The 25,891-nt window shown below is 47.1% G+C and overlaps 1 protein-coding gene across 1 annotated transcript; it reads left to right on the top strand.

Annotated features, from left to right (window-relative positions):
• Positions 1–22,588, top strand: MFNG (MFNG O-fucosylpeptide 3-beta-N-acetylglucosaminyltransferase). Its single transcript, XM_036760972.1, has 8 exons — positions 1–396; positions 8,056–8,104; positions 10,150–10,252; positions 14,838–14,991; positions 18,755–18,840; positions 19,624–19,789; positions 21,425–21,510; positions 22,445–22,588. Exons 1-8 carry the CDS (start codon positions 157–159, stop codon positions 22,509–22,511), a joined length of 951 nt encoding a protein of 316 aa, XP_036616867.1. The 5' UTR covers positions 1–156; the 3' UTR covers positions 22,512–22,588.
• The last annotated feature ends 3,303 nt before the right edge of the window (positions 22,589–25,891 follow it).

Here is a 25,891-nt window from a genome sequence, read left to right as displayed (position 1 = left end):
AGACAATTCCTTCATCAGACCCTTGGCCCTCATACCTGCTGGACTTGGGAGTCTGACTGGTTATTCATCTCTGTTCTTTTGGGAAGAGGGGGTTGATTTGGGACTTTGGGGTACACAGAGACGGAGGGGCTCCCCCATCCTTCCACCTAGCATCCGATGCGGCCTCATCTCCTGCATGGACTCTCTGGGGTCTCTGTCACCCTAATCTGTGTGGCACTCCTCTCAGTGAGACACAGGACTCCAGGGCTCAGTGGGACAGGCCCTGGGGAGAACAGCTCCAGGCCAGGGGCCCTGGCACTCACAGAGATCTACATTGCTGTCAAGACGACCCAGAGCTTCCATAGGTCCCGACTACAGCTGCTGCTGGACACTTGGATCTCAAGGGCAAGGAAGCAGGTGACTTGAGGGGGTGGAGAGGCTTGGGGCAGATCTGCCTGGGGCCTCAGGGTCTCTCCTGAGCTAGATCTCTGCACCTGAGGGGCAGCCTGATGGGGCTGCCATGGGCAGGGGCTGCAAAGGGGCAGAAACCCCTTGACAGGAATTAGAGCCATCCCAAAGTGAAATGGGCTGCCCTTCAAGAGAGAGGCCTCTCCCTGGAGGCTTTCAAGGAGATGCTGCAGAAGTGCTTGTTGGGGATGAGTGAAGGTTGAGGAGGCAGCCTGGAGCAGCCTTGGCTTGGGAATAAGAGGAGTTGACTTCCAATCCCTCTTCCGAGGCTGTCTGGGTGACCTTGGACATGTCACCTCCTCAAGAATTGACTTTCCTCATCCAGGGTTGGACTAGATGGCTTCGAGGTCCCTTCGAGCTTGGGATCTGTGGTCCTCTGAGATTCTGTGATTTTCTGGGCAAAGCTATCTCTGCCAGGGACCATCCCAGGCAAAGGTTTTCCTCCTCTAGTGCCTGGCACCAAGTGACTGAGGGGTTGGGGGGAAAGGGGAGTGAGGCCCCTGAAGGGGTTCCTATTTATCAGAGGAGACCAAGGAGGGGCAGAATCCCGAATCTCCTAGCTGGAAGAGGCCTGAGGAGTGTCCTTCTGTCCACGCTCCACATCATCCCTGATAAATATTCCTTCAGCCTCTGTTGGACACCTTGAGAATTGGGGGGTGTCCACAGCCCTCCTGAGATGACTATCCCACTCCTGGATGGCTCTAATTGTCTTGGCTAAACCCATGACAGGAATCTACCCTGAGACCCAATTGATCTTTTTTCTTTAGAAGTCAATGACTCAAAAAAAAGTCAATGACTCGGTGTCACTATCAACAATTCCACATTCAGATATGATGGCTCAGCAAGCTGGGGTAATCTGGGGTGGCGTTAATTGAGGCAAAGTTTCCAGAAATCAGGAAGTGTTGCTCTGCTTTGAGGGTCATAGGACCACAGGTCTAGAGCTGGAAAGGACCTCAGAGGCTAGCTGGTCCAATACTCTCATTTTTACAGATGGGGAAACTAAGGCACAGTGACTTGCTCAAGGTCACACAAACTGAAGAGCGCTCAGAAGAGGGCAACCAGAATGATGAAGGGTGTGAAGTTCATCTCTTCTGAGGATGGGTGGAAAGAACAGGATGTTTAGCCTGGAGGCAGCATAGTGCTGGCTCTGACCTCAGAAATCCTGGGTTCAAATCTAGGTTCTAATACTTATCATCTGTACAGCCTTGGGCAAGTCACATCAGCTCTGGGCCTCAGCTGCCTCCCTTGTTGCATGAGGTAGTTTGACAAGAGGGTTTCAAAGGGTCCTTCCAGTGTCTATCTCTGATCCTGTAAAGTCACTTCTCCTCCTCAGGTGACAGCTTCCTCATGTGTAGAAGTAATAGTAAAGCTAATATTTATAGAGCCACATGTATGCCTATTACAGATGAGGAAGCTAAGACTGAGACAGTTTAAGTGACATGACAGCAGTTATGGCCAGCCTTTGCAGGACACTCTAATGATGGCAGAATGTTTTACAAATATCTCATTTGACCCTCACAACAATCTTGGGAGGTAGGTGCTATTTTTATCGCCATCTTATAGTTGAGGAAACTGAGGCAAATGGAGGTTAAGTGACTTTCTCAGGGTCATACAGCTAGTAGATGTCTAAGGCCAGATTTGAACCCAGGTCTTCTTGACTCCAAGCTGAGGAGTTTGGGCTGCCTGGCCTCTGAGATTCCATCTTGCAGTGGGATCCTTCTTCCTCTTTGAGTCTCTCCCTGTCTCTGGCCTGAGAGCAGTTGTGCAGACCGCTGCAGGGCGGGGGAATGGTTTCTGACTTCTCATAGGCTTGGAGCTATTTCCTTCTAGGGGGTCCACCCCCATCGGGGACTCTTCCTCGGCTCCCTGCGGGCTCAGCCCTGCTCCTCCTTGTCCCTCTGTTCCCACCAAACTCCGACCTTTCTTTACTCTGTTCTTTTTTCTCCCCCTTAGGTTCTTGGTGCTTCTCTTTCTCTCTGGTTAGGTTTCTCTCTCTGTCACTTTCCTTCTCTATATATCTCTATCTTTGTCTTTCTCTCTTCCTCTCTTTCCCTCCCTCCCTCTTCCTCTCCCTCCCCCCTCTCTCTTTCCCTCCCTCCCTCTCTCTCTCACCCTCTCTCTTCCTCCCCACCCTCCCCCTTTCTCTTGCTCTGGGACGACCCCTGTCTTCCCCCATTTCTCTGGTCCCATAGCATAATAATCCTGTGAATAATTCAAAAATGCTTTCCTACACTAGTAATAACCAACCCTCACTTGGACGTTTTGTAGATCAAGAGGGAGCTGGATGGAGGGGAAAGAGGCCAGGACCTGGAATTGGGAGAATGGGCTCAAACCCTGCTTCTGAAATGTCCAGGCTGTGTGAATGTGGATCAGCCACTTAAGCTCTCCTTGCCTCAGTTTCCTCTCCTTGCCAATGGCTCTAGACAAGCCACCTGGGGTCATCTCTGGTTCCCACAGTGCTTTGCTGCATACAATCTCATCTGATCTGTGTCGAAGGCTGCCTCCCTCCCTCCATCTATTGTTCTTTGCTGGTCTCTGTCTCCATCTCCATCTCTGGTCATCCCAGGCAGTCCTAATCACCTCCCTGGCCCTGCGTGACTCTCCATCTCTCTCTGGCCCATTCTGTCGGTCTTCCTGACCCTATATTTATTTGTCTTTCCTGCTGTGCCCACTCTCAGGGCCAGGGCTCACATCACATCACTTTTGCTTGGCAAGGTCCGGCTTATTTCCTGTTCTTAGGAGCCCTAGCTTTTCCGGAGGCCCAGAACGGGCCAGGCTCCCCCCACTCCAACCCTGACCTTTCATCCCTGCATTCCCCCCTTGCCTACCCAGCTGGGCCCAAGGCCTCAGACAGTTTCCTGCAGGGACAGAGTTGGGGGCTGGGCTCCAGGCAAGGGAGTTGCTAGGGCTGGCTCACAGCTGGAGGGGGCAGGAAGGATCCAGGGGTTCTGACCATCCTGCTTCCCTGGGACCCCAACTCCTTGTCTCCCCCTTCCCCCCTCTCTGTAAGTGTTGGAGTGGGGGTAGGGAAAGCTCTGGAGGAGAATGAGCCTTGTAGGGAGGAGCCCCTCCCCCATTCCTTCCCCCTGCCCCTCCTGGTATTTCCGGATGCTGTCCCAGGGTGGACCGGAGAGAGGCATGCTGTCACCTCCGGTGTGAGCTTCCTGTGGGGGCTGTTTCCACAGGGACACTGTAGGGTAGACACTCTGTCATACTGAAAGGGGTGGGATCAGGAGGTGTCTGGCTTGTGAGTGTGGTAGGCGTGCGTGTACGTGTGTATGTAATGGCGAAGGGGCAGTGAAGACACTCCTAGATTGGGATCCAGAGGAGCTGGGTTCAGATTTGGCCTCTGATACGACCTGAGTGACCTTGGGTCACTCAGTCTTTCCCGGCTTCAGTTTAGTTTAGATGACCCCTGTGACTCCTCCTCCATCTAAAGGTCTTGATTTTAAGTATGTGCATCAATGGATGAGGGGGCAGAGGATGAGGCTTACTAAGGAAGGAGCTGGAAGGATAATGGCATCATAATAGGATTAGGAAGTCTGAGCTGGAGGAGGCTCATGAGCTTCTCCTGGCTCATTTTACAGATGAAGAAACTGAGACTCAAGTCACACCGCCCATTTCACAGAGGAGGCCTCAGAGGTTGAGTGAGAGGGGGGATTTAAACTCATGTCCTCCAGCTCCAGAGCTAGGGCTCCTTCCACTATACCAAGCACCAAGATAATGCATGTAAAATGTTCTGCAAACTTGGAAATGCCCTAAAAGTGTTAGCTATTAAGGTTGGCCTCAATACTCTTTGAGGGCCCTTCAAACCCTGAGTTTCTGTGATCTTTGGGGCATGGTAAGCATTTGACAAATACTTTCTAATTCCTTAATTCATCAATCTTGTGGTCTCCTGGCTCAGGAGAAGTGGCCCCCGGGACATCCTGGACCCTGGAAGCCTCTTGAGTCTGGCCTGTATGAGCATTTGGCCCCTTCCAGCCCATTCCCTGGGCAGGGTTGGGAGGAGGAGGCGTCGGGGGAGGGGAAGAGGGGATGTTGTGGTTAATTCCTCTAAGCTGGTCCTCCCCCGGCCCTAGTCTTGTGTGTTAAGTGGGCAGAGCAGCAGGTGGGGCCATTGTGTGGCAGCCTCTCCATTGTGGCTGGGGGACGGGGGTGGCTCCCATCCCTGGTTATTTGCCCTGCTGATCCCATCCCCCTCCTCTCCCTTGTGGTGGTGGATAGAGTTGGGCGGGGGGGGGGGGGGCAGCCCCAGTGGGCGGGGAGCCCCACGATCCCTTTCTTTGGAACAGATGTGCTTCTTTTCAATCTATTGAACCATGGGTGGCAGCTTTCCACTCACTATTCCGGCGGCCGTTGGGCATTTTTACAAAGTCTCGTCTGGCCCGGCCCCTCCTCACCCAGAGACAAGGAGAACTCACAAAGATCACACAAGTGAGGGGCTTGAAGGGACCCCAGAGGGCATCGAGCCCAATCATAAGCTGTTTTGAGTTAGAGTCTGCAGAATGCTTTCCTCATGGCAACCCTCGGAAGCGTGTGCCTCTGGTAGATAAAGAAATTGAGATTCACTAAGGGGCAGGGGCAGTGTCAGAACTCAGGTCCCCTGTCCCCAGCTCCTGGGTTCTCTCCCAGGCATTACTGGTTATAGGTTTAGAGCAGGAAGAGACCTTAGGGGCCCTTTCTCATTTTACAAATGGGGACACTGAGGCCCAGAGAGATTAAGTGCCTTGCCCCTGGTCACAGAGCCAGGATTCCAGGTTCTCCTACTCTATATCCAACTCTTTCTATCAGTTTATAGATTTAAAGTGGGAAGGGGCCTTGGGGGTCATGTAACCCAAGGCCTTTATTACACAAATCTTTCTGTCCGGAAAGATAGAAGGATTTGCAGTCCATGGTTGCCCCAATAATAAGCATCAGAGATAGGACTGGAACCCAGGTCCAATGGCTCTCCTCCAAAGTCTCCCTTCCTAATTCAGCCCACTTGGGGGTGGAAGCTGGCAGTGCTGCCCCTGTGCCCACGGCTGAGCATTAGGCAGCTTTCAGGGCTTAGGATGATGGGAGTTAGATCTGGAAGGGAAGAAAAGGCTAATCCCATTTCCAGAAGATAGACCTTCAAATACTTGAACACGGTAGTCTGCCTCTCCACAGAATGAGATAACGTATGTAAAGTGCTTGGAATGCCTTAAAGTCTTTCATGAATGGGAGCTATTATGGTTAAGTGTATGATTCTATGATCCTGCACCCCGGGGGAAAATGAGGCACAGGGTGGATGAGCTGCTGTTCCAAGGGTTACAGAGACCCTCAAGAAAGGAGAGAACAAAGGACTGAAGGGGTGGGCAACATGCTTCTTTGTGTGATAGTGGGGAGGGGGCTGAGGCAGAGTGGAGTGTGAGTGTGTGTGTGTGTGTGTGTGTGTGTGTCTGTTCGTGTGTGCATGAAACTGGAGCCAAATCCATTTCCCAGGGGGCCAGACTCACACAGAATGAATTAACCAGGAAATCAGCAGGAAGGAGGAGAAATGGGGTGGGGGGATCAAATGCAAAGCTGTGGAAGAGAAAAGGAGAGGAGACGATCCTACTGGAAAGCAGCCTGCTGAGAACCCTCAAAGCCCAGCTGGATGGCCCTGAAGGATGCAGGGAGCTGGGCTTAGGTGTCTGCACCTGTGTGTCAGGGGATGTGTGTGATACTGAGAAAGTTGTGACTGTAAAGGGTGTGTCTGCATGGGAGACTGGACACAAAATGTGTGTGTGTGTGTGACAGAGAGAGAGGAGAGAGACGGAGAAGGAAAGAGGGACAGAGACAGAGACAGACAGAGATAGACAGAGACAGACAGAGACACGCAATGGGGGGGGGAAGACAGAGAGACAGAGAGAGACAGAGAGACAGAGACAGACCGAGACAGAGAAACAGAGACAGAGAGACAGAAAGACACACACAGGGGGAGAAACAGAGAGAAAGACAGACAGAGAGAGAGGCAGAGAGAGGCAGAGAGAGAGAGACAGAGAAACAGAGAAAGACAGAGAGAGACAGACAGACAGACAGAGAGACAGAAACAGAGACAGAAACAGAGACATAGAGGGAGACAGAGAGAGACACAGAGACAGAGAGAGAGAGACACAGAGACAGAGAGAGGGAGGGAGGGGGGAGAGAGGAGAAAAAGGGGGTGGAGGGATACAGAGACAGAGAGACAGAGACACACAGAGAGGCAGAGACAGAAAGACAGGGAGAGACAGAGAGAGAGAAAGGGAAGGAAGGAGAGGGAGGGATAAGGGAGGGAGGGAGAGAGAGGGAGTGAGAGAGACAGAGAGAGATGGGGGAGAGGAGGAGGAAGGGACTTCTGGGGCTACATCTCTCCGTAAGGGTAGCAGGGTGCTGTAGCTGACAGAGAACTAAGAAGACTTGGCTTCAAGTGCTGTTCTGACCCATATGAAATATGGGCAATAGGTAATACCCATATGTGATAACACTTAGCACTTGTTATGATGCTTCACGGTTTTCAAAGCACTTTATAAATAACATCTCATTTGATTCTCACAACAAGCTATTATTACCCCCAAGTTAGAAATGAGGAAACTGAGACAAACAGGGTTAAGTGACTTGCCCAGGGTCACACAGCCAGTGCGTGTCTGAGGCAGGGTTTGAACTCAGATCTTCCTGATTCCAGTCCAGTGCTGTTTTTGCTCCACCGGCTGTGTGACTCTGGGCCCAGGCACAGCCTCTCTGTGCTAGATGGCTCTCTAAATCTATTGATTGCGGATAAGATCCTAGCCTTCATTGACAGAGGGAGTTCGTTCACCTGGACATTATCTGTTTCAAGAAAACCACAGGTCCAGTTCCTGTTTTTCTGTAAAGTGTGAGTGTGTTAACGTAAATAACAGCTGTCTGAGGCAGCTAGGTGGTATAGGGGGTAGGGTGCTGGCCCTGGAGTCAGGAAGACCTGGGTTGAAACCCAGTCTTAGATACTGTGTGACCCTGGGCAAGTCAGTTATTTGGTTTTTGCCTCAGTTTCCTCAACTGAAAATGGGGATCATACAGTTCTCAAGGACTTATGATCAAAAATGCTCCCTCCCTCCAGAGAAGGAACTGATGGAGTCTGAATGCAGAGGGAAACTGACTATTTTCACTTTATTTTTTCGTGTTTTTTTTCTTTTGGTCTGTTTCTTCTTTCACAACATGACTAATATGGAAATATGTTTTACATGATTGTACATATATAACCTATATCAAATTGCTCACTGTCTTAGGGAGGGATGATGTGAGGGAAAGGGGGAGAAAATTTGAAACTCAAAATAAAAAAATAATGTTAACATTTGTCTTTACATGTAATTGGAGAAAACTGAAAAGAAAATGAGGATCATAACATCCCCTACCTCCTGGAGCTGTTGAGAGGATCACATGAGACAATGTCTGTAAAGCCCTTAGCGCACAGTAGGCACTATCTAAATGCTTACCCCTTTTCTTTCTTCTGTCTCTGTGTAAAAGAACATAGAAGTATTTAGCTAGAGAAGCTGCAATGAGTCTGTAATGGTCATGCTGGCCCCTCACTTGGGGAAGGGTCTGTGACCAGCTCCCAGTAACCCCTTGGTTCTCTCTGGTTTTATCCTATAGACTTACATCTTCACGGATGGAGAAGACCAGGGCCTCCAGGAGAAACTAGGTAACACATCCCCTTTCCTTCCCAGGGCTGGGTCACCCCTACCATGGGACTGAGAGCTGCAATGGCACTGTAGTTTATCTAGTGCAATGATGAGGGAGACCTAAGGACCCACGCTGTGTAGGTAATAAGTAGCAGAGTCAGGATTGGAATCCAGGACTTTAGATGAGCTGACTGCTTCTTCCTCTCTGTTTTGCTGCCTCCTGGCCCTGGGGTCCCTGAGATAGATACGTGTGAATTCTTGAAGTGATCTGAGATGCAGTACTTGGGGAAGAGCAGGTGGTGGGATGTCTCCTTTCCTCCCCTGACTCAGTTTCCTCAACTGTAAAATGGGATCATAATAACACCTGCTTCCCTGAGTTGTGAGGATCAAATGAGATAATATTTTAGAGCCCTGAGTGCCGTGACTAGCACATAGTAGGTGCGGTGTAAATATTTATCGTTTTCCCTTTCCCCGTCTCCATGTAAAAGGACATAGATTTATGTAGAAAGCAGGTCAGGATGTGCCTTTAATGGTCATAAGTGAGGAGATGTCACTTGGGAGATCTCCTTTTCTCCCTGAAGTCAGAGTCATTAGCTTCTGCCCTGGGACTGTTCTGAGGGGTGGATGCCCACTGAAGGAAAGAGGATGACTTTCCTTTGGTACCTGAATTTCCCTTCAACACAGGAGGGGGCCGACCTTTCTGAGGGGCAGCTTCAAGTAGGAAGGATGATGACCTAGGGAGCAGAGGGGTAGTGGGCAGAGGCAGCGGGGGTGGGGGGGTATAAAGATGAAAATATCAATCAGAAAGTCTGGAAGTGAGTCTCAGCTCTGTTACCTAATAAGACAGAGGATCTGGGGAAAGTCAATTTCTAAGCCTCAGTCCTGCTGATGTGGAAAAGGAGAGAATTGCACTAGACAATTTCTAATGTCCCTCCCAGCTCTGACCTCTGTTCTAAGGCTCCTCCCAGCTCTGACATCCCCTGTTCTGAAGCTTCTCCTAGGTTTTACATTCCCTGTTCTAATGTTCCTCCCAGCTCAGACATTCCCCGTTCTAAAGTCCCTCCCAGCTCTGACATCTCTTGTTCTAATGTCCCTCCCACTCTGATGTCCTCTGTTCAAAAGCTTCTTCTAGATTTTACATTCCCTGTTCTAAAGTCTGTCCCAGCTCTGACATCTCTTGTTCTAAGGTCCGTCCCGCTCTGACATTCCCTGTTCTAAAATCCCTCTCTAAGGCTGCTCCCAACCCTGACATTCCATGTTCTAAGCTCTCCCCCAGCTCTGACATCCCCTTGTTTTTTTTTTGGCAGGGCAATTGGGGTTAAGTGACTTGTCCAAGGTCACACAGCTAGTACATGTGTCAAGTGTCTGAGGCTGGATTTGAATTCGGGTCCTCCTGACTCCAGGGCTGGTGCTCTACTCACTGCACCACCTAGCTGCCCTGACATCCCCTGTTTTAAGGCCCCTCCTAGCTCTGATATTCCCTGCTCTAAGACCCCTCCCAGCCCTAACATCCCCTGTTCTAAAGTCCCTCTCTAAGGCTCCTCCCAGCCCTATATTCCATGTTCTAAAGACCACCCAGTTCTGACATTCCGTATTCTGTGGTCCTCCTATTTCTGACATTCCATATTTTAAGGCCCTACATATCTTCGATGTTCCCTGTTCTAAAGCCCCTTCCTTAAAAGACTGGCCTTGGAGTCAAGAAGACCTTGGTTCGTATTTTTCTGCCTTAAACTGTCTGGCCAGAGAAAAGTCACCTTACTTCTTGGTATCCCAGTAAAATAGAAGTTGTTGAGCTCCACAGGTGGAGGGAGTTTTCCCACCAGGAGTTCCCCAGGCTGATGAATTCATGGATCCCAGCCTCAGACCAAGCTCCCTCTACATTCTGTCTTTCTCTGAGTCAGAATATTATTCCACCCCCTGATCAGAGGAGTGAACCCCATTCTCTTAGCCCCTGAGCTCTAAATTTCGAGGGAGGCTAGACTGTTGAAACACAGACCTGGCAAAGGGGAAGAGAGCAAAAGGATGGCGAGCCCCCATTTCACTGATTCTCCTGTCTTCTCTCCAGGGCCTCACCTCGTGGTCACAAACTGCTCTGCTGAGCACAGTCATCCAGCCTTGTCCTGTAAGATGGCAGCAGAGTTTGACGCTTTCCTGGCCAGTGGACTGAGGTCAGTGGGTTTGAGTGGTATCAGGCAGGGCGTTGCTCCAAGTGAGGTGGGTATGGTCATGGACCCAGACTAAGAACCCTAGGGATGCTTAGAAGATAGTAGTCATAGCTATGGCTGAATGGTTTTAGCTTCCATCGGAAAAATGGGAGCTTCTTGAGATTAGGGACCCTATATATCCTCACTCTTGTCTCTTAGCCAGTGTGAGTACATGGATGGATGCATGGTAGATAGCTTACTATCAATCAACAAGCATTTATTAGATCCCAATGTGTACCAGGCATTGGGCTACCAAGACAAAGAATGAAACAGACCTTGCCCTTAAGAAGCTTACATTTTGTTAGGGGAGAAAACCTGCAAATAAATAAACACATACAACATGTGGATGAGATGCAAACACAGTGCTTCTGAGGGGTAGAGTAAAGGCATGAGCTGTTGGGAGGGGATCAAGAAAGGCTTCTCTTTGAAGGAGAAGATGGTACTGGACCAGTTTTGAGGGACACAAGGGCTTCTAGGAGGTGAATGTGAGCTGAGAGTGTAGAGAAGTCTCCGTGAATTGGTCTTTGGTGCTCCCCCTCCTCAGTCTTTGAGCCCTTCTTCATCTGCCTTTGTGTCACTCCTCCCCTGATGACACAGGTCACCTTTTCTTGGTGTTATATTTCTTTGTGGACACTTAGATAATTGGATTGTAGATTTAGATCCAGAACGGATGTTAGAGGCCATCAGATCCAACCCCCTCTTTTTTATAAGTTAAATTTTATTTTTTTCAATGAACAAAGATTTATTGTCTCTCCACCTCCCCTTTCCTGAAAAAAAGAAAAAGAAAAAAACAAAACCCTTGTGATAAATATTCCCAGTCAAGCGAAACAAAGTCTCATGTTGTTGTTGTTGTTCAGTTGTGTCCAACTCTTCGTGACTTTGTTTGGGGTTTTTGGGCAGAAATATTGGAGTGGTTTGGCATTTCTTCCTCCAGTTCATTTTACAGGTAAGGACACTGAGGCAAACAGGGTGAAGTGACTTGCCCAGGGTCACACAACTACTAAGTGTCTGAGGCTGGATTTGAACTCAGGAAGATGAGTCTTCCTAACTCCAGGGCCTGCACTCTATCCACTATACCCCCTACTTGGCCCCACATTGGCTATGCCCCAAATGTGTCTCATTGTATATCTGGAGTCCATTACCTCTCTGTCAGAAGATGGGTCGAAGGCTTTGTTCTTGGTCCTCTGGAATCATAGTTGGTCATTGAGTTGATCAGAGCTCTTAAGGCTTTGAGAGCTGTTCATCCTGACCATAAGATTTGTAGGAACTGATGGAAAGTGAAGTGAGCAGAAACAGAAGAACAATTTAGCCAACAGCAGCAATATTATAAAGATAATCAACTTTGAAAGACTCAACACCTCTGATTGACAGAATGACCCACCACAATTCCAAAGGACTCATGATGAAATATGGTTTTCACCTCCAGATGGAAAGTTGATAGATTTAGAGATTCAGAGTTCAGACTGAAGCATATATTCTTCTTCTCTCTCTCTTCCTTTCTTTCTTCCTTTCTTCCTTTCTTCCTCCCTCCCTCCCTTCCTTCCTTCCTTCCTTTCTTTCTTTCTTTCTTTCTTTCTTTCTTTCTTTCTTTCTTTCTTTCTTTCTTTCTTTCTTTCTTTCTTTCTTTCTTTCTTTCTTCCTTTCTTTCCTTCCTTCCTTCCTTCCCTTCTTCCCTTCCTTTCCTCCCTCCCTCTCTTACTCCTCCTCCTCCTTCTACTCTTCTCTCTCTCTCTCTCTCTCTCTCTCTCTCTCTCTCTCTCTCTCTCTCTCTCTCTCTTTCTCTCTCTCTCTCTCTCTCTCTCTCTCTCTCTCTCTCTCATTCCATGCTTAATCCAGGCATTTATTTTGCATGACTACACATATTTTTAATGGGTTTGTTTTTCTTCCCTTCTCAATGGGTGGGGAAGGAGAAGGAAGAAGGGAGATAATTTGGAATTGAAAATAAAATAAAACCGAATTTAAAAAAAATGTAGTTCCACCCCCCCCCCCCATTTTATAGATGAGGAAATTGAGACTGAGAATGGTCAAATGACTTGCCCAGGGTTATATAGTTAGTAACTGCCATTTCAACTCAGGTCTTCCTGACTCCCAGCTTTGCACTCTATCCACTGATTAGAAGCTTCTCAAGCTCTGTGGAAGCTATGTCCTTGGATTCTGAGGGGGAAGATTTGAAATTTTGGCCCTGGCTTGCTGGGGAAGCAGTTAAGTAGTGCAGTGGCTGGAATTCTGGACTTAGAGTCAGGAAGATCTGAGTTTGAATCCTGCCTCAGACATTTACTAGCTGTATAACCCTGAGCGAGTCACTTAATCACTATTTGCCTCAGTTTCCTCAACTGTAAAATAAGGATAATAACAGCACCTGTGTCTCAGGGTCATTGTGAGGATCAAATGAGATGATGTTTGTAAAGTGTTTAGCACAATACCTGACACGTAGTAGGTGCTTGATGAATGAATGCTGGCTAATTCTTACTAAGACACATGACCTCCTCTCTGGGCTACACTTCCTTCATCTATAACCTGTTGGGTTAACGACTAGGTTGCCTGGATGCTTCCTTTCTGCTTGGACATTCCAGCATTCTGTGCTTCTGGTCTGATAAGCAAAATGGACCATACATACATTAGCATTCCATACAAAGGGGAAATCCAAGTGGATTGGGGTGGTCAGGGAGGGCTTCTCCGGGGAGGGGGCTCCTAAGCTGGGTCACCAAGGATGAATAGAATTTCTTTTAAAAGGAAGATGGTCTTGGGGAGGGAAGACTCCTTCTTCTATTTCTAATTTCTAGCTGTTATCCATTGTTCACAGCTTAGTGTGAACTCACTTAATTACATGGATTTCCCCTTGACTGTTGGCTGGGAGCCTCCACACTGAAGGAATGGAATGAATTAGCATGGAAAAGCATTTATGAGGTCCTTACCTTGTGCCAAGCCCTGTGTGAAGTGACAGGACTATGAATAAGAAAGGGAGACAGCCCCTGATCTCAGAGAGCTTATACTCTAATTAGGAGAAATGACACACTCACGACAGGGAGATTTGGGAAAGGTAATATTGCTGATTCACTTTAAAAATAGTACTTTCCTTGAAACAGCCCTGGGGTACAGTTAATGCCATTACTTCCATTTGGCCTGGGGGGAACTGAGGCAGAGTGCAGTCACTTTCCTAAGTTCGCAACCAAAAAGTATCAGATGCTGAATTCAAACCCAGATCTTCTCATACCTCAGCCCTCCCCTTTGCCTTCCTATTTGCCGAGATCTTCTAGAATTCTCCCTTGCTTCCCACCCCTTCTCTGTCTTTTTGGTCAAAACCCTCAAGTTTATTTCTCTCATCACATCCTAGTTAGGTCTCAAAGCCAATCTAATCCTAGCCAATAAACATGATTTGGCTCCTATTGTTTGCTAATCTATTGGAGATACAATTAGTTAAAAGAAAGTCAGTCCCTGCTCTCAAGGAATTTACAATCTAATCTTGGAAGACAACTCACAAAAGGAAGCAGGAAAGCTGGGAAGAGGAGAGACCAGAGGGTACCCGGCATGAGGACATCTTGTTGAAACCAGGCAAAGCAGCAAATGGAGTGGAGAGCCCCAAAGTCCAGCTTCCCCCCCTATAAAGGAAGGCATTGGGAGGAATTTGATACCCTACCCTCAGAAGGGACAGGCTTAAGTTAGCAGCTCGATGAGGAGATCAGAGGTGAGGACCTTAACCTGGGAGGAGTATCTTGTTCCTGGTGGAGTTGAAACCAGACACAGAAACTGAGGCAGAGTGGAAAGGCTTCTCCAGAAAGTCAGAAAGGAGGATGCTCACACAGAAATCGCCAAACCCAGAACTCAGAGCCTAGCTAGTCCAGCCCTTATCTGAAAAGAAAGTCCCTCTAAGATATCATTAAACCTCTTCTTGAAAGCAGAACCCACTGCCTCCAGAAGGCTAGTCTCCCCAACTAAAGCACTCTTAGCACGTTCAAGTCTTTCTAACACACAGGGAGGCTGAATTTGCTTGTCTGTGTGATCTCTCCTAATTTAGAACGGGAATACCTTGAAAGCTGGGACTATCTCATTGCACACAGTAAGTGCTAAATAAAGGCTTTTCCATTCATTTGAGATGCCCCTCACCATTCTGGTTGCCTCCTTTGTGACTCTTCAGTTTATCAGTGAGGACTGACCATCATCCTCCAGATGTAGCTTGACAGGGGCAGAGACTGGTGGGATTCATACCTCTCTAGTCCTTCACACAAAGCCTCACTTAGTGCAGATCCAAATCAAATTAGCTTTTACTTTCTTTCTTTTTCTTTTTTTTTGCTACCACATCACCCTGCTGGCTCATGTGAAGCTTTTGGTCCACTAAGTTGCCCAGCTCTTTTTCAGATAAACTGCTGTCTAGCCAGTTAACACCTTCCCTGAATTTTCAATTATCATCCCCTCTATCTCATCTAAGAGGTTCTATCACTACCCTGGTGGCTTTTCCTGTTGTGTTTCTGTGAGGCTAGAGGGATGTGGGACTCCAGATTCTGCCCCAAGAGGCTGCCTGAGAGATTACTGTATCTGTCTGTTTCCCTAGTTGGTTCTGCCACTTGGATGATGACAATTACCTGAACCCAGAGGCCCTGCTGACGCTCCTGTCCTCCTTCTCACCCACCTGGGATGTATACGTTGGGAAACCTAGTCTGAACAGGCCCATCAAGGCTTCAGAGCCAATGCCCAACAACCAGATGGTTAGTGCTGCCTCCCTACTGGCTTTGTTGTCTGGGAGTTCTCAGGGGAAGGGAGAGGGAGGAGAGGGAGACAGAGATGACTTTGAATGGGGACTTAGAGACCATAAGCATTGTACAGTAGAATGAGCATTGTCTCTGGGATTGGGGACCTGAGTTCAAATGTTGCTTCTGGTCCATGTTGCCTTGTGACTTTGGGCAAGTCACTTAACCTCTGTGGACTTCAGTTTCTTATTCGTATCTATACACTGAAGAGGATCTCCATTTTAGCTTCAGAGCTCTGATCCCTCATATTACACATGAAGAAGAAAGAGGAAGTGATTTACTCACCATGGAACAACGAGTGGAATGACAGATCTGACCCAGGGAAAGTCCCTTTCCAGGGCAGCTGGTAGTAAGGTGGATAGAATGCTGGGCCTGGAGTCCGTAAGTCCTGAGTTCAGATCTGGCCGCAGAGACCTACTAGCTGTATGACCCTGGGCAAGTCACTTAACCTCTGTTTGCCTCAGTTTTCTCATCTGTAAAATGGGGATAATAATAGGACCTACCTCAAAGGTTGTTGTGAGGAGTAAATGAGACGTTCGTAAAGTGCTTAGCACAGAGCAGGCGCTGCTGTTGCCTTGTTGGTCAGTCATGTCCAGCTCTTCACGACCCCATTCGGGGTTTTCTTGGCAGACATACTGGAGTGGTTTTGCCATTTCCTTCTCCACATCATTTGACAGATGAGGAAACTGAGGCAAACAGGGTTAAGTCACCTACTCCAGGGCATGGAGCTCGTAAGTGTCTGAGGTCAGATTTGAGCTCAAGCCCTCTTGATTCCAGGGCTAACCCTTTATCCACTTCGACACCTAGCTGTCCAGAAGATGCTATATAAATGCCTATTCCTTTCCCTTGCCTTAACTATGCCTTCCTTCTCTGAGTCTCAGTTTCCTCACCTGTAAAAGGTGAGGACTACATCACATGGTTATTGTGAAGATTAAATGAGGCAGTGTGTGTATGCGTGTGTGCATATGTGTGTAGGTGTATGTTTGCATGTGTGTGCCTATGTGTATGTTTGTATGTGTGTATGTACGTGTGCGCATGTGTGCATGTGTATATATGCATGTGCATGCACGTGTATGTTTGTATGTATGTGAGTGTATGTGTGCATGTGTGCATGTGTGTATATGTGTATGCATGTGTATACGTGTGTATGTGTGCATGTATGTGAGTGCATGTGTATGTGTGTGAGCATGTGTGTGTATGTGAGCGTATGTGTTTGTATGTGTGTATGTGTATATGTGTATGTGTGTGCATGCGTGTGTATGTGAGTGTATATGTGTGTGTATGTGCATGTGTGTGTATGTGTGTATGTGTGTGTGTGAGTGTGTGCATGTAAAAGGCTTTGTAAACATCAAAATGTTATAATCATGCAGGCTACTCCCATTATTATCACCTCATTCTCATGTTTTTGATGAAGTTCAAGTACAAATTATCTTGGGACAAGCTGATACCCTCCTCTGTTTAATGTTTAATGCAGCCTGGTAGATAAAGAGCTGACTGAGAAGCCAGGAAGATCTAGGTTTCAGTTTCATCTCTGATTCATGGTGGTTGTGTAACCCTGGGCAAATCACTTAGCCACTGAGTGCTCTAAGACTTTAGGTGGCAGAGAAGGTGCCAACCTGCATTGGTAGAGAGATTTTCCTCATCTGGGAGTTCCCCATATCATTGAAATCACAGGTTCAGTTTCTATCCCCATTAAATATTTTGTGGATGCTGGTAGAGAAAATGGTTGATTTTTATAAATGTGTTCAAGTGTTGGTGTGTAAGCTTATCTTTTGTTGGCTCCCTATGGGACATCCTTGGGACAGCTCTGCTCCCAGATACTTAAGATTTCTCTACTAGGTCTCTATATTTTGAAAGCTTTTCATTCCATGTAGGCTGGAGACTGTGAGTCTTTGGTATGTGACATCTATGAAAATCATTGTTCTTAAAGTTTTATGAATCACTGTTATTTCTGGGCAACTGGGGCCAACAGTTCTGTCCATCATGATGCTCTGGGTTCAGTGTAGTTTAGACTTGAATTCTCAAGGATAGGTAGGGGGAGAAGTGTATCTGCTATTATTATTATCCAAGGTCTTATAGCAATGTAGAGCCAAAGTGGCAAGGCTAAAAGGCAAAGAAAATAGAATCAGAAGAAGAGTTTGGCAAATGGAGTGTCAAGAAACCAAGAGAGAAGAGATCGAGAGCGTCAGATGCCTTAGGCAAATCATGTGAGGTCAAGGCAGATGAAAAGGGTCATTAGATTTGTCAGTAAGGAAGTCACCACTGATTTTGGAGAAAGCAGTTGCAGTTGATTGGTGGGGATGGAAGCCAGATTGTGAAGATTTGAGGAATGAGTGGGTGGTGGGGAAGGCAATGGAAGCAGCTCGTGTTGACGGCTCTTTCTAGGATTTTGGCAAGGAAGGGGAGGAGAGAATGAAGGAATGACAAAGCATTTATTAAGCAGATGGTCAAGGTCAAGGAAGCTTAATTTTTTTCTTTTTTTTTTTTAAGTTTGGGGAAGCCCTGAATATATTTATAGGCTTTGGGGAATGGAGCCAAGAAGAAGAAGAGATTAAAGAAGCCTGAGAGGAGGAGATGATTGATGGAGGCAGGGCAAGGAGGAGAATTGGAGCAGATGATTAGAGAGTCAGAGCTGGAAGAGACTTTGAAGGTCTTCTAGGCTAACTCTCTCATTTTACAGAACAGGAAACTGAGACTCAGAGATGTTGAGTAACCTGCCTCAAATCGCAAAGGTGGTTAGTGTCAGAACCAGGATTTGAGATGGCAGGTTGGAGGGTCCAAGTGGAATCATTAGCCTTGGCCAAAGGGATGGTCACCTCATTTTCTTAAAACTTGTGGGAAGGAGGAAAGGATGAATGAGAAGAGGGAGAGTTTTAGGGACCTTGAGGGGAGAGTTAGATCAATTTCCCACCAGATGGCCACAGTCTTCTCAGCAAAAAGGTAGATGAGGTCATCTGTTATGAGGGAATGGGGTCAGTGTATATAGCAAGGGCTTGTTGGGGAAGGCAATAGAAGACTGGGAAGAATTATTGTGGGAAATGTAATAGGGAATCACCAAGAAATGTCTAAAAGGAAGGCTATATTAGCAATGGTGGCCCAGTTGAGATGAGAGTACGCGACTTGGTGGTGTCCATCCTCTTTTGGCCAATCTGGAGGAGAAAGGGTAGATTGCAGAAAATGGAAGTTGCCCACTGATGGGAGTTTCTTGGGTGGAGAAACATAGGAAGCCCAAAGGGGCAAGGGATTCAAGGGTGAAGGGAAGGGCATCTACATACAGTGACTGGGTAGGGAAGCTGGAGGTGTCAGGAAAGGCTTCATGGAGGAGAAGGGACTTCATAGAAGCTGAGTTCTCAGAGCTGGAAAAGACCTTCCTAGGCTCATAGAATATCTGAGCTGGAAGATACCTTTGAGATCATCTAGTTAAATCCTGTTATGCACAGATGAGGAAACTGAGGCCCAGAGAGGGGCAGTAATTTGCCCAAGGTCACACACAGTTAGTATCAGAGGTGAGATTTGAATCCAAGGCATCTGATACCAGATCCAATGTTCTTTCCACTGTATCATCCCACCATTTTGGGGGAGACTGGGATCCTGGCCATCAGGATACTTCTCATGTTGAGCCACACTCCTTCTCTGGTTGGGGGGATTTGAAGGATCTGGCAATTTCCTAGTGCCCAGAGGGTCCCCAGCCAACCCCAGTCTTTGCTCTTCTCTCCCTCAGAGGCCAGTACAATTCTGGTTTGCTACAGGTGGAGCTGGCTTCTGTATCAACCGAAAGTTGGCCAGGAAGATGGTACCATGGGCCAGGTGAGCAGGACTCCGAGGGGGTGGTGGGTGGCCTGAGAGTGCTCAGATAGCTGCGATCTTTGGACCCTGGGGCCATGGGGAAGTTTCTTCTGCAGCAGGAGGTGTTTGAGAGGGAACTCTCATAGTATCTGGGTTCAAATTCCACTTCTAACACATTGTGGCTGTGTGACCCTGGGAAAGTAACTTTTTCTAGTTTTCTCATCTGTAAAATGAAGCTATTGGATATAAAATGAAGCTATATGGATGACTTCCAAATGACCTTCCAACTCTGGATCTATGAGCCTACCTGTATGACCTTGTGTTTCATCTCTCTGGGCCTCAATTTTCTCTTCTCAAAATGGAGCAAGACAACAAGTTCTTTCAATTTGTTTTTTATTATTCCAGTGTTTAGCACATAGCCTGACACATAGTAAGCACTTTATAAATGCTTGTTGCCTTGCCTATTATTATGAGACTTCCTACTAATGAATGTTGGGGATTGTCATATTGGACCATGGAAGGAAAGGTAGGATAGTACAATGGAGAGTCTTGGACCTGGAATCAGGAAACTCCATGCCTTCTATCTGAGTGACCTCGGACAAGTCACAACCTTCCCAGGTCTCAGTCTATTGATGCTGTGAAGATTAAATGGGATAAGGGATGCCTGATGTGAAGGAGTGGAGGTGACCAGGGAAGACTTCAAGAAGGAGGTGGTTTTGGAAGGACAGTAATGAGCCAAGGCTAGTTAAGCCTACTTTGGGTCTTGTCCCAAGTGGCTCAGCAAGAGGCTTCTTCTTCTCCCAGTGGCCCCAATTTCCTGAGCACCTCCACCAGGATCCGACTACCTGATGACTGCACTGTGGGTTACATCGTTGAGTGCAAGCTGGGGCGCCGCCTGCTCCCCAGCCCTCTATTCCACTCCCATCTGGAGAACCTGCAGATTCTTGGGGCTTCCCAGCTCCCAAATCAGGTGAGTTGGGAGAGGTGGGGAATAAAAAATGGGCTGGCAGTTGGTTGGAATTACAGGTGGGCCAAGAACTATCCCTGCGGTGGGGGTATCAAATCTTCTTATTCCTCTGTCCCATTGGGGAGCCTCTTCTTCTAACTCACTGTATGACTTTGAGCAAGTCACTTCTGTCTCAGCCTCAGTTTCTAGTTCTATAAAAAGAGAGTTCTGGAATAGAAGAGCTCTAAGGTTCCTCCCAGCTTTAACGTTTGATGTTCTGAGGTCTTAGACTCTTCGAAGTAGAGCTGGAAGGAACCTCAGAGGCCATCTAGTCCAGCCTCTCATTTTACAAAGGATGACATTGATGCACTGAGTCACAAAGGTAGGAAGTGGAAGATCTGACCCCAGCTCCTCTTTCTAATGAATTAGTCTTTCCCAGCTCTGATATTCCACGTTCCAAGATGGTCCCTCATTTGTGTGGGTGTTTCATCCTTCCTCATGAGCTGCTTTTCCCACATCTTTCAATAGTCGCATAAAGAGGAGCCACTCAGTATCCAGGGAGTCTATTGCTGATTCTTTTGATACTCCAGAATATAAATATATTGAGTGTAGAGATGGTTTCATTCTTTGTGTATCCACAGCTCCTAGTATATGGTAGGCACTTAATAAATGTTCATGAATTTCTTGATTGATATGTACATGTCTCGCCCAAGAGAACATAAGTTCCTTGAGGGCAGGGATTGACTCATTTTTGTCCTTTTATCCCTCATCTCTGGCAGATAGTGGGCTTTTAATGTGTGCCAGTTGGCTGATGTACTGAAGCTGTCCATCTTTTGCTTCTCATTTTCACTGTAAAACCAGCTCACCTCAAGCCCATCATACATTTCTTCCACAAAGTTTTTTAACTTAGAGAGTTACCACGGGTCTTATGATATGGCCTATTCCCACTATACATCAATTTGTTGTTCTTTGGGTTACTTGTCTTCGTGATTTTCCAAAGATCGTGTTTACAGTTCATACCCCAAGATCCCATGTTGTATGATAAAGAACCTTACTTGTCCTATTGACATGGGACCTTTGAATCACATCATGGGGTGAGTAAATGAAAAACCATTTGCTAAGCACTTACTTGGTGCCAGGCGCTGTGCTAGATGCTTGGGATATAAGCAGAGAAAGCAAGACCGTGGCTCCTCCACAGAAGCTCAACCTCTCCCAGAGGGAGACAACACGTATAGTAGATTCCTGCTGCACGTCACGTGGAAAGGCCCCAGAATCCTTAGGATGCATGTACAGAGGTGCTCAGGGTATGAGGCAGAGGGAAATGCATCTTCTTTAGTGTCATTTCTGTGGAATAAAATCCTGTGAGTTTTCCGTGTCGAACCCTTTGACAGCCCTGGGGCTTCAGCAGCTATCGCCATGTGATCAGAGACTTAGACCTGTACCTCCCTGGTCATCTAGCCAAACCCTCTCACTTTACAGATGAGGAGACTGTGGCCTGGAGAGATTCAGCAGCTTGTTCAGGGTTGTACAGGCTGTAATTGAGAAAGGCAAGATTTGAACCCATGACCTTTGAGTCCATTGTTCTTTGCACTTATCTCTGACCCTACTCCCATGTCCCTCCCCTCCCCCAAACCCTTCTCTCTGATTCTGTCCACCCAGGTCACTCTCAGTTATGGAGTCTTTGAGAAGAAACTCAATGCCATTGACCTGGAGGGTCCCTTCTCTCCACAAGAAGATCCCTCCAGGTGTGTCCTCCTCTGATGGATCCAGAGGGAATGAGATTGTGGTTGGGGGGGGTGGGGCAGAGATGAGAAGGGTAGATGTATGGGCAGGGCTGGGATTGTCTTACTCTTAGTGGATTCTGGTCTGTTACCTAGCCACCAAGGTGCTAAAGGGTAGGGATTATATTTTTAGAGGGGAGGAATGATCGGGAAAAGAGATTTAAGTCAGAGGACTTCTCCAGATTGATCAGTAGAGCTTACAGTGGAGATAACCTAGAGTAGTAACCAGGACTGGGAGAATGGGAACCTCAGGATCAAAGAGTTGGAAGGGACCTTTGGGGTTATCCTGGGAAGCTCTTAGAGTAGCAATGACACCCCCCCCCCACCCAATATGCCCTACATACAAGTGGCCATCCCATTTCCACTCAAACACCTCCAGTGACAGAGAACCCAATACCTATCAAGGTAGGCCCTTTGATTGTTGGCCAGCTCTGATGACTAGAATGTTTGTCATATTGAAACCTGAATTCTCCCCTCTCTGCCTTAAACACAGTGTTCCTTATTCTTCCCCTTGGGGCCTTATGGAAGATGATGTGGAAGAAGTTTACATGGCTGTGTGCGTTGATTTTTGGTGCCTCTAACATCATATTTCCGTCTATTCCAAGGGTGGATAGAAACACCATTCCTGCTTCCTCTTTCCCCTCAATTTCAATAGGATATGACAGTCCCTCAGTCTGCCACCCTTGAACCATAGGAATTTACCCCCCTGCCATTCCTGCCCGCCCCCCCAGCAGTGTGGTTCCCCTGGCGCAGGTCATCCAAGGGAGTGTCTCAGGCATTCAGCTAGTAGAGGGAGGAGTGAGGGCCTGGGCTTTGGGCAGTTGGACAGTGACTCAGAGAGGAAGTTGGAGGATGGGACAGAGTTTCATTCTTTTCTTTTGTTGGTTTCTCTTGGCAGATTCCGATCCCTCCATTGTCTCCTCTATCCCGACACCACCTGGTGCCCACAGCAGGCCACTCAGTGACTCGTGACACCTCCTTCTTGGGACAAAGGCCAAGAGAGGCCTTTGGTTACTGTCACTTACAGAGTATCCGAGGGTCGCCTCCAACCCAAGCTTTCCTTCTGCAGTAGACCTCACAGGGAAGAGCAAGGGTATTGCCAATGGTGGAATATCGGTTTCCTGACCTCCTTCAGGATGAGGTCTGGGTTTGGACGGTGGTTATCATCCAAGGGATCTACTTATTTCTCCCATTCATGGGACTCCATCTGTCTCAGGTGACCTAGTAAAGTGTTGGGTAGCTAAGGAAGCTGAGAAGACTGAGTTGGGAGGGGGAAAGGACTGAGCTCTAAGCAGGCCTAGGAAAGATGAGTCAAACAGAGGGTTAGGGATGGTCCTTTGGGAAAAAGGGGCCCGGAAGTTTCTCTACCTTCCTGGGGTGGGAGGTCCTGTCTACAAAGGGCAAAGCAAAATTCCCAGGTAGATCTTGGGGCAGGATTGTCCTTGTTTGGACCTCAGTTTCCTTACCTAAAAAATGAAGGAGTCAGATTTGATGGTTTCTAAAGTGTCATCCCATGTTCTAAGAGCTCTTAGCTCTGACTATATTTTCGAGTCCCTCCCACTTCTGTTTTCTAAGTGCCCTCCAGTTGCTGACATCCCATATTTTGAGGTCCCTTCTAGCTTTGACGTTCTATAACTCCCTCCCTACTGACCCAGATTCTTGTTGGGGCTCTATCCTACTGAGGCTGGCTGGAAATACCTATGAACTGGGCACATCTCCAGTAGAGTAAAGTCAGACATCAGGACTCAGTCACAGACTGGATTCTTTTCTAAAAGCCAATGTATATGTACTGGGGCCCATCTTGGAGTACTTGTACTGATCCCCCTAAGACTCTTAAGTGACAGAGGAGTTGCTAATTTGTATTAGTAAATGGAGTTTCCTCATTTGGGAGTTCCTTACACCAATGAAACCACAAGTCCCCTGCCCCCAAATCACCTTGCTACAGGGCCATAGAGCAGGAGAGCCCATTGGGGAGCATTCCTGCTACTTTAGCCTTTCGACTTGCCCTAGACATCCTTCTCCAGTGATCAGTCCTAGAATTTTGAGCCAGCAAAGGACCTTAGAGATGATATGACTTAAGTCTCCTAGTTTGCAGAGGAGAAGGCTTAGGGAAATGAATTTGCCCAGATCACACAGGTAGATCATATCAGGCACATCATCTGACTCCAAATCCAAAGCCCTTTCCACCTGGACTTCAAGCCTCCTCCTGGCTGCCGCATGGTGTGATGATTGCAACAAAGTATGTGGTCTGGTGGTAAGGGAAGAGCAGAGTGTCAAGAGGCAGGGACCCTTTGGTCCAAAAGATGGGAATGGGTTTGAATTAGGATGTGAGAGAAATAGGATATTGTATGGTTAAAACTGAGCTAAGTAACCGGAAATACAGTAGAGTAAGGGAGGTCCCCAAGGATGAGGGATCCAGGCCCTGGCACATAGTAGGCACTTGATAAATTGATTAATTGATGAGTGTCTGGGGAGATGCTGGATGGGTTGAGGGGGAGATGAAAACATTCTTATTTTATTGATGGTGTGTTTTCTTTTACATTGCTGACATTTCCCAATGCACCATCTCCTCCCCCACCACGAAATTCTGTAGCATCCTTTCTGGTCCAAAAAAGGACAGCTAAGCCAAACAAATCAATACACTGTCCTTGTCTGATGACATATGGTTCATTTTCACCTGTAGTTCCCCATGGCAGAAGCAAAACAAACCAGTACTTTGATGGTGCCTCATTGCTAGCCTGTAGCTCTACTTCTCAGGGTTTTTTTTCTGTTAACAAGGCATTTATTTTCTCTCCCCTTCCCTGTAATTTGAAAGAAAGAGGAAAAAATAAAACCTTTGTAACAAATATGCCTATACAAGCAAACAAATTCCCATGTTATTCACATCCAAAAATGTGTGTCTCATTGTGTGTTGCGCCCATCACTTCTGTGGCAGGAGATGGGCAGCTGGCTTCATTGAGAGTCCTCTGCAATGGTGGTGGTGGTGGGTCATTGTGTTTATCAGAGCTCCTGAGACTTTCAAAATTGTTTATCATTACAATGTTATTGTATAAATTGTTTTCCTGGTTTTGATCAATTCGCTCTACGTAAATTCATACAAATCTTCTCAGGTTTCTTTGAAACCATCTCCATTATTTCTTACAACATAATAGTATTTCATAATATAGCCATCTGCCACAACTTGTTCAACCATTCTCCAATGGATGTTTCTACCCTCTCATATAACAAACCATTACATTAGTAGTGCCTGACTATGTATGTCTCATTCTTTACCTTGGTCTCTAACCCAGGAGTGGGGAACCTGTGGCCTCAAGGTCACATGTGGCCCTCTAGGTCCTCAAGTCTGGCCCTGACTGAATCCAAACAGGTTCCTCACCCCTGCTCTAACCTCTCTCAAGGAGTGGGGAGAAGGGAAATAGATTTCACTGTCAAGGTAAGGAGGGAGATTAGTCTATCCCCAATGATGTGAACACCCACGTTAGGAAGAGAGAGGGATTCCATATCCAACTCACCCCTCACAGGTGAGCAGCAGACACTGGGAACACTCTCTTACTACTGGTTTTCTTTTGGGAGTGGGTAATTCATTCAGTTCCATACACTTCAGTCAACATCTATTTAAAGAAAGAGATCTTGGTAGCTAGATAGTACAGTGAATAGAGTTTGGGACTTGACGTCACAAAGACTTGGGTTCAAATCTAGCTTTGGAGACTTACTGACTGTGTGACCCTGGGCAGGTCATGCAATTTCTCTGTGCCTCACTTTCCTCATCTGTAAAATTAGAGTAATAATAGCACCGACCTCCAAGAGTTGTGAGGATCAAATGAGATGAGACTTATAAAATCACTTTGAAAACCTTAAAATGCTATATAAGTACTGGTTATCATCATCATCATCATCATCATCATCATCATCATCATCATCTCCTCCTCCTCCTCCTCCTCTTCCTCCTCCTCCTCCTCCTCCTTCTCCTCCTCCTCCTCCTCCTCCTCCTCCTCCTCCTCCTCCTCCTCCTCCTCCTCCTCCTCCTCCTTCTTCTTCTTCTTCTTCTTCTTCTTCTTCTTCTTCTTCTTCTTCTTCTTCTTCTTCTTCTTCTTCTTCTTCTTCTTCTTCTTCTTCTTCTTCTTCTTCTTCTCCTTCTTCTTCTTCTTCTTCTTCTTCTTCTTCTTCTTCTTCTTCTTCTTCTTCTTCTTCTTCTTCTTCTTCTTCTTCTTCTTCTTCTTCTTCTCCTTCTTCTTCTTCTTCTCCTTCTCCTTCTCCTTCTCCTTCTTCTTCTTCTTAGGGCTGCACCCGGGACAGGTGTGGGTTTGTAAGCAAATCATAGTGAATAGGAGTCAGGTTTTAATGC

The sequence above is a fragment of the Trichosurus vulpecula genome, chromosome 5 (assembly GCF_011100635.1).
Source record: "Trichosurus vulpecula isolate mTriVul1 chromosome 5, mTriVul1.pri, whole genome shotgun sequence".
Classification (NCBI taxonomy): Eukaryota; Metazoa; Chordata; class Mammalia; order Diprotodontia; family Phalangeridae; genus Trichosurus; species Trichosurus vulpecula.
This window is presented reverse-complemented; position numbering and strand designations above follow the sequence as displayed.

Excerpts from the sequence above, each read along its gene's own strand:
- MFNG (XM_036760972.1), top strand. The coding sequence starts at position 157 with ATGCGGCCTCATCTCCTGCATGGACTCTCTGGGGTCTCTGTCACCCTA. Across the intron at positions 10,253-14,837 it reads TTCCTGGCCAGTGGACTGAG|TTGGTTCTGCCACTTGGATG; the intron begins GTCAGTGGGTTT and ends CTGTTTCCCTAG. Across the intron at positions 19,790-21,424 it reads CTTCCCAGCTCCCAAATCAG|GTCACTCTCAGTTATGGAGT; the intron begins GTGAGTTGGGAG and ends CTGTCCACCCAG.